Here is an 8,592-nt window from a genome sequence, read left to right as displayed (position 1 = left end):
ACACACACACACACACACACACACACACACACACACACACACACACACACAGAAAGAGAGAGAGAGAGAGAGAGACAGATCAAGACAGAGAGAGAAAGACAGAGACAACCAGACAGGCAGACAGACGTACAGACAGACAGTCAGAGAGACAGAGAAAGATAACATACATTCTTACGAATGAACGTATTTGCTTCATGCACCTGTCTCTTATGCATCTATTTGCTAAGCTGTTTAACAGGTGCAAAGAAACAGCAAACAGTAAAAATCATGAGGGGGTTGGGGGTTTGTTTTGTGTTGTTTTTTTTTTGGTTTTTTTTTGGGGGGGGGCTACAAAAAAGTTCGAGAGATTCTAATCGACATTTAAAAAGCATGTCGTCTCTCTTTAGAAATGTGCAGTCTTTGATCGTCAGTCGTAAACACTAGAACAGAGCAGCCGTTTTTTAAATACGTTCCTCTCTGTTCTTGCTCTCACCAATCCACAGGGGTGTTCGCTTCCTCCAGATACTTCGTATGTTACACGTAGATCGACAGGGTGGCACCTGGAGATTGCTGGGGTCAGTGATCTACCTGCACAGACAGGTACGTCAAGTTCGTCTTTTCTGGTTTGTTTATGTTTCTTTGTTTCTTTCATCCTTTTTATTTTGCCTTTATTCCACCCCTAAAAAAAATTAAAAATCCCGAATCAGTTTTTATTTTGTATTTATGCCCTTGTTTTCTTTTCATTTGTCTTCATACATTATTTTTCTTTTCATAATTTATTTTTCTTATGAACCTGGTTTCATAATTTAGGGACTGTTTCAAAAGATGATGATATTCTACTAGCATCCTCCTTTGAAATATGCCAAGAATCTTGTAGCTTCATCTCTTGTAGAAAACAAAATCCTCTGTGGCTACCCGACGCCTTACAGTGTAATAGGGATGTATCTTCGTACGATTTATAAAATATGAGATGGCGAATTACAATTTAATGTGAAACTATTTCACGTGCAAAATCTACTTTTATTTTAACTTTTACGTTTTTATCCTCTTGAGGGGAGGTGCAACTTTTGAGCTCTTTCAATTGCGATGTTATAGTTTCCCAGGGTTCCCTTGACTCTCTCAATCTATCTTTTGCGTGACCTACCTCTTCCGATATAGCTTAAGTGCTTGGTGTTTAAGGCTCTCGTGGCTGGCTGGGAAGGTGACATTCGTAGCAGTTGGTCAAATCTTTATTTTTGTTTGAAATGCAGGAAGGATTCCGTACCAAGCGTTGCTCTTACGTCTTCTTTTCTTTGTCTGACGTTAATGTTTTTTTTCGGAGACATTTAATCTCGCACACGGTGGTTTTGTTTTCGTGAGATTTACTTAATGCGCAAGTGTAGCACTATATAGCATTATGTTGGTATACATATTGAAGTAATTAGCCGTCCCTTTGTGTCCATGGAAATGTTGGGAAGAGATAGAAGGAGAGCGAGCTAATAGGTGGCAATGTTGGGTTTTTTATATCGTATTTCTATTTCTCTATCTATGGACATGAATTCTGAAGGGAAAAAAGCAGCCAATATGTTTATACTCCTTGACTTGTTTCAGTTGTTGGTTATTGACGCGAATGTTCAGTGGACTATGATATCGGCTAACTTTCATGAGTTCTGTTTTTGCTGTACTATTCTCATGTCAACTTTCTCACAGCTGCTGTTCAGTTAGGTGGTGAGATTTGGGGGCTTTGTCAGTTTGGATGAAGAAGACATTGTTCGTCTGCAAACAATACTTCGGCTTTCAGGCCGCTTTATGGATTTGGTGTACGTCTTTCATTTTAAAAAATCACTCCACCATCATGAAATCATCATAACTATAAGTTTCTGCATTTCTGCTTTTTTCTCTGTCCCCAGGAACTCATCACAACTCTGTACATCGGGTTTCTGGGTCTTATCTTCTCCTCATATTTTGTGTACCTGGCCGAACGGGAAGACGGGAGAAAAGATTTCTCAAGCTATGCAGATGCCCTGTGGTGGGGTGTGGTGAGTGAAAGAAAAATACATAATTCTGAATAGATCTTGCTATCTCTTCTTAGCTTTTTCCCCTTCATTTTTCCCCTTTGTGCCCTCCCATGCTGTCTCCCTTTTTCTTTCTCTCGCTTAATCCTACTCAGTATCTCCATTTTCCTCTTTTCGCTTTTCCTCCCTCTCCCTCCCCCCTTCTCTCTCATTCTGAACTCCCCTCCCCAATCTGAAACGTCTATCTCTGTTAAATTGATTTCAATGTTGTTGCATACCCTCCCCCCCCCCAACTGAAGGTTAGAAATCATTATCTGGATTAACTGGGGGTGTCATCTCTGACTCATAGGTTGACGTGCAATGACCAGCCAGCCTTCACTGTCGCAGGCTGCCCTCCACATTCTGCTATACCCAGGCCAGTCCATGTCTTAATGCTGTCCATACACGTTAATCTTTGTCACTGGCTCTCTTGCTCCCCGCCCTTCCTTCAAGCAAATCTTTCACAATGGTCTGGTTTCGTTTCAAGGGACCAAAGTATTGTGTATTTCTGCATTGTATTTTGTTAAGCAAAGTTTGTCTTGTGTGGAGATAGAAAAAAAACCTTCTGTCATTCTCTCAACCTGTCCGGACCCCCACAGATCACTGTAATGACGATCGGCTACGGCGACAAGGTGCCTCAGACATGGATGGGAAAGATCGTGGCCTCGTGCTTCGCCGTCTTCGCCATCTCATTCTTCGCCTTACCTGCGGTGAGCATCACCTGTAAAGTGGTTTTTGCACATTGTTATCAGTAGAAGCTGTTGTCAGCATAATGATTACCTACCACTACCCCTTTCACCAGATAGAGTAGAGAGAGATAGATAGATAGATAGATAGAGAGAGAGAGAGAGAGAGAGAGAGAGAGATAGAATCTGTGTGCGTGCATGCGTGCATGCATACGTGCGTGCGTGAGTGTGTACATGTGTGTGTGTGTGTGTGTGTGTGTGTGTGTGTGTTGCGCGCGTTGGTTGAGAGTAGTTATCACAATCACAATCCCCTATCACCCATGATGTTTTCTCTCCTCCCACAGGGTATCCTCGGGTCCGGGTTTGCCCTCAAGGTCCAGCAAAAGCAACGACAGAAACATTTCAACCGCCAGATTCCTGCAGCTGCCACATTGATACAGGTCAGACCTGGGGGGGAGAGCAGAGTCGTTGAGGTTGGAGGTGGGAGGGGCCGGAGCGGCGGGACGTATTACTGTTCCTCGAAAATCGTTACTTTATTGTCGGCTGTGTTATTTTAAGCGGATGGTTTGATTGCGGCATGGGTATGTCATATTTAATCTCTCTCTCTCTCTCTCTCTCTCTCTCTCTCTCTCTCTCTCTCTCTCTCCCTCTCTCTCTGTTTAATTGTGTATGTATGTCTGTCTAAGCTTTTTCTGCGCTATGTGACCGTTATTTTGTCATTGCGATCATTTTCTCAAACGAAACAGTGTTATTTCATGTTCGAAATCTATAGAGGAGGACGAATTTGCTTCAGCTCAATTATTCAGTTGACCTCGTTGTTTGCAAGAAGACGTCATGATTTGAAATAACTTTAGTACCCTCCGTCCCTAAAAAAAAACCCATTACACTACTTTAGTTAGCCTCTTACAAACGTAGGTACTGTATATTATGGTTCTTTTAAATGTATTTTTCTGCACAAAAGGGCCATTTAAGAGGCTGGACCTACATATCCAAGCCAACCTCCGGCCTTTCGGGGCGCTTTCCGGGCAAATATCAAAGTTTATTCTGTGTAAATAAAACGGCCATTTACGTCAAATTCAGCTCCACTCGCAGATGAAGATTTTTACAGTCAGAAGAAGACGAAGAAGAAGAACAAGAAGAAGAACAAGAACAAGAAGAAGAAAAACGAGAAGAAGAAGAACAAGAAGAACTTGATAACTTCTTGAGCATTGAACTTCTTAGCATATAAATCTAATGTGACTTTGGAAGCCCCATCTGTTTCTTTTTTTTATAGGGCTCTAAACCTTAGTTAGCTTAAGATTACAAGTTATGTCAAGCAGTGTCAGCTTCTAGATGGGAGCCCAGCCACGTGTGTCTTGAGCAAAAAAAACACACATTATAGTTACAATACGACTCCCATTAATAATTAACTGTAATTAACATAATTGTATAATGCATTCCCCCGCTTGACTGCAAGAGCTATGAGCGTTACGCTATTATGACCCCAACAGACCCTACCACAATATGCCGAAGGCCCTGGAAGTTTTCTCACTAACAAGGCAATCCCCAATGTCCGGATCGGATGCGGGAACAACTTTACTTTACTTTACCCCAACAGACCCTTGAACATTGAGTAACATTCTCGTCCTCATGGGAAGCTTACTGTGCAAGCAGCTGATTAAGCCCTAAAACAATAACAAGATGACAAGGCCTTTCGCTGTCTTTAACCTTGTATCCATTTCCACCTGTATGAAGTAAGAAAAATTCGTATAAGTGCCTTTCCCTTCCCAAGGACAAAACGGAATTCGAACCTACGACCTTTCAGTTTCGAGTCCGAGCTCCTAACCACTTTACCAACAATCCCATGTTCACCCTAGGCCTAACTGCAAAACAGTTCCACTGCTCCACTGCGTGTTGTGCTATCATCTGCTACCATTTTTCTTTTTTCCGATTGAGATGACAAAACTATATTTTTATTCTTTTATTTCTTTTTTCTTTTTAATCTTCACGTCTTTCTTTTTCTCTGTTATTCCCTCTACTTCTGAAGATCTGTTTTTCAACAAGTGCCATATTTTATGACGCTCACAACAAAAGACCTTTATATACAGACCTTGGAAATCGGGATTGACTTCTTTTCCTCGTTCACACTTTAGTCGTTCCCTCTTTTGCCCTTCATGGCCCCTACCCCCCCCCCCCCAGCCCCCATCCCCCGACCCACCTACCCCTTCTCTCTCCCAAACCCTATCTTTTCTCTCTTTTTCCACCACAGAAGTAAAACGCTTAACCGATATCGGATTTGTAATTCGATTTCCTTGTTGGCTTCCAGCTCTCGATTGATTTTATGCAGTCTACCTTACCACAACTCTGGGAACTAGGCCTTAATTCTGTTCAGTGTTCCAGTAACATTATGTTACATTTCCCTCCTTCGGCTTCCACTCTTGAGTACGTTCACACCCATGAGCTGGCAGTGGGATAAGAAATTATGCATATAGATGCATCTGACCAGAAAATTTCCCAAGCCTGGTGTTCTGTCTTCCTCTAGAGTGACATGGGAATCTGATTAGCCACCGCCGGTTGTAATAATCGGGTTGTGTTGTACAGTTGGCAGCGCTTGCTGGACACACACAGATGTGATTAGGACAGGGGTAAGGGTATTTCAGGTCCGTCTGTCTCTTGGTTGTGTCATGTGATCTAATTAGCACCTGGTACGTGGCCAGAAAAGGGACGGCTGGCTTTGTTGGTGTCCGGTAGCCAGGCAGGGTGATGCTGGTTTTGTGTGTTTGTGTGTGTGTGTGTGTGTGTACGTGTGTCTGTGTGACTCTGTGTTTGAGTGTTGAAGAGAGAGAGAGAGAGAGAGAGAGAGAGAGAGAGAGAGAGAGAGAGAGAGAGAGAGAGGGAGAGAGAGAGAGGGGAGAGGCACAGAGTGAGAAACAGACAGACGGAGAGATAAGTGGAGAGAGGTGTGTCTTGAGGAGAAGTAAAGGAAGAATAGTTAGGAAGGGTTTTATCCCAGGGTGAGAAAGAGGGAGACAGAGATAGGGAGATACAAAGACAAAGAGAAAAAGAAAGGGAGACTGCTGCCAGACAGGCAAGCGACAGACGGACAAACAAACAGACAGACAAACAGACAGAAAAACAGATTTAGACAGTAGATAATCGCTCAGATGAGAACAGAGGAAATTGAGGTGGTGGCTGGCAGGTGGGTGGGGCGGGGTGAGTCCAGGTGTAAGCAAAGAGTCGAGGGGAGTCATAGTATATGTTGAGACGGGGTGAAATCAGGCGTTCGTCTATTAAATGTTTGGGTTATAGAGGTAGTGATATCATCTTCACGCTTGTTTATTTTTCTTGTTTTTGCTAAACAAAAACCCTCCTATCTCGAATAGAAGTTGAGATATTTGCGATTGAAAGAGGTTGAGGTTGGCTGATGAAAAGAGAAAAAGTAGTGAGAAAATAGTCGCCAAAGTTTGGTAATTTCCCAAGATTGAGCGACTTTGGTAACCACGCTTTGTTACATTGCTTTATGGTTTTGATCAATGTTTTTTTAGGTAAAATTCACACAGGACTGTGTTTTTAAATGGATATAACAGGTATTGAGCCAAAATAAAAAAATCGATGAAAATGCCAAGCGGGTGGACAAATGCAGATTTCTTCACTTAAATCATTTTGACGACAGTTTTACTTCACCATGCCGCTTTGCAAATTATTATAGTCAAAGAGGGCTGAGAAGAGAACGGAAAATACTCTGCAAGAGCTGGCGAGCAAGCAGCAGGTAGAATCTTAGATAAAGAAGACAGGCAGAAAAAAGGCTTGTAATAAGAGACAATTCTCATTTTAAAGACTCAAGTAAATTTGAGAGCGACATTCGCAATAATTAAAACGTCCAAAAGAAATTTAAGGGAGACAAATTCCAGACTGATGAACAGCTAGATAACACAGAAGCGGTGACGTCAATAGTTAACAATATTTTAAGGGAAAAAACGTGCAATCTTAATTGTCTGGCCAAGTAATAAACAGACAGACAGACACCCCCCCCCCTTCAAACCCCACCATTCATTCTTCAGTAATGTATCAGACAATGGAAGCAGTCTTCACGCAGGGCAGTATTGTCTTTAATAGGGATCTAGTTCTCGAATGAAAGTACTTCCAGCTCACCTGATTGAATTCCTGAAACGAAGAAACATCCATGTCTCATTAGTCAATATCTTGACACCTGACTCGCAATCGTGAGGTCGTTATTGTAATGCTCTGACGTTCCAAAGAGGATTGTGTGTCTTAAGGAAAGGTGCTTTTCCTACTTGTTTCGTTTGACGTAGACGTAATTGTGTAATTATGTTGCACCGTGGCATGTTAGACGATTGTTACCTTTTCTTCTTTTATGGGGGGTGGGGGGCTGTATACCTTTTATTTCAATTAAAAACTCATTTTTTGTGGATAAAAAAAACAAACCCAAAGACGGTCATTGTGGGTGAACACCTCCCCCCCCCCTTTTTTTTCCTCAAATATCAGTGCCACAAATACACGAACACAGTAGTCAGTGATCTTCCTTGTTTGCCGTTAATGAGAAATCTACTGTTCTATGCTCTTCGATAAACATGAGCTTTCAAACTAGAAAGTCCAACCGAACATTGCAATCGTATAGAGAGCACAGGCAAACAACACAGGAAACGATGGACGTGGCTACTTGACGATAACAACCAGTCGGAGAGGAACTTGAGTAATCAGAAGATTGCAGCTCAATCATCTTTAACCGAACCACAGAGAGGGCATCCATGTACTGCCGTACGCTGACAAAAAGTCTTTGTCTTATTCACAGCGGTTTCGAGATAAAAAGGCTTTTGTCAGCGTTACCATAAACAGGCGTACTTCCAAAATTTAAAATTCTAATAATAAATTTAAAAACTAGCCACTTTCACTTTGTGTTTTTTTCACACAAGTAGGATAACTGATCAGGCTATCGATTTATCTTTTTTGTTTTAAATGGCACCAAAAATGAAAAACTGGCGTTTTGTCAGCTTACGGTAGCGTACAGGTGATAATCAAATAGAGTGCTGCCGATCTTCAGCTCTTGGAAGTGATATCGCACATTGGTTAGCGTGAGGTGAAATCGTCTCTTATGATTGACAGAACACTGATGCATCCTTAGGTGTCACCTAGGGCAATATCACATTGGTCGAGGTGGGGGCAGTGAGTGTAGTTTCCTTCGCTCAGCTGCTTTCTCTTTCGTAAAAGTAATTTCACGTCAATTGCTCTTATGTGGGACTCCGTGTTGTACATAAGGACGTGTGTCACGCCATTGTATGTTTAAGGTACATAAAGACGTGTGTCAAGTCCTTGTAGCTTTATGTACATAAAAATGGGTGTCATATCCGTACAGTTTTAGGGCGATAGGAGCCTTTTAAAAATATGTTCTATTTTTCTTTTTGTTTAGTGTAGGTGTTTTACACCCCGATCGACACAGTTTGGATCATTAAAGGACCAGCCGGTCTAAAATGGATACTTCCCAGCTGAAAAATGGAGGCATTTTATATAAAAGGTCTCCCCCGCGCAAAAATTGAACTTAGGTCTTCAGAATGCGACTGTAAATCACCTAACCGCTACACCACAGACGTCGGTCTTCTTTGTGACCTTTTTCCATGAGGGGGGGGGGGGGTGGGGGGTCATTAAAACATTTACACTTTTTTAAAGGCAGGCTCTGAGAAATTCCACCTTTCTGCTGTATACACTTAAAAGTAATTATTACTGAAAAAACTAGAAAGGGGGGATATATATATATATATATATATATATATATATATATATATATATATATATATATATATATATATATATATATATATATAGAGAGAGAGAGAGAGAGAGAGAGAGAGAGAGAGTAACAGAGGGAAAGTGGGAGATAGAAAAGAGGAGGGAGGGGA

General features: G+C 41.7%; 1 protein-coding gene across 1 annotated transcript in view; it reads left to right on the top strand.

Moving 5' to 3' along the window:
- Window positions 1-8,592, top strand: part of LOC101863638 (potassium voltage-gated channel subfamily KQT member 1) — a 73,255-nt gene that overhangs the window by 46,739 nt on the left and 17,924 nt on the right. The window contains exons 5-8 of the mRNA XM_035971763.1: window positions 483-579; window positions 1,869-1,997; window positions 2,612-2,722; window positions 3,043-3,138. Of these exons, the coding sequence (XP_035827656.1) occupies window positions 483-579; window positions 1,869-1,997; window positions 2,612-2,722; window positions 3,043-3,138 (433 nt within the window). The remainder of the gene's footprint in view (window positions 1-482; window positions 580-1,868; window positions 1,998-2,611; window positions 2,723-3,042; window positions 3,139-8,592) is intronic.

Source organism: Aplysia californica, unplaced genomic scaffold (genome assembly GCF_000002075.1).
Source record: "Aplysia californica isolate F4 #8 unplaced genomic scaffold, AplCal3.0 scaffold00019, whole genome shotgun sequence".
In the NCBI taxonomy this organism is placed as follows: Eukaryota; Metazoa; Mollusca; class Gastropoda; order Aplysiida; family Aplysiidae; genus Aplysia; species Aplysia californica.
The sequence above is the reverse complement of the archived record's forward strand: the minus strand, read 5'-3'. Positions and strand labels throughout refer to the sequence as shown.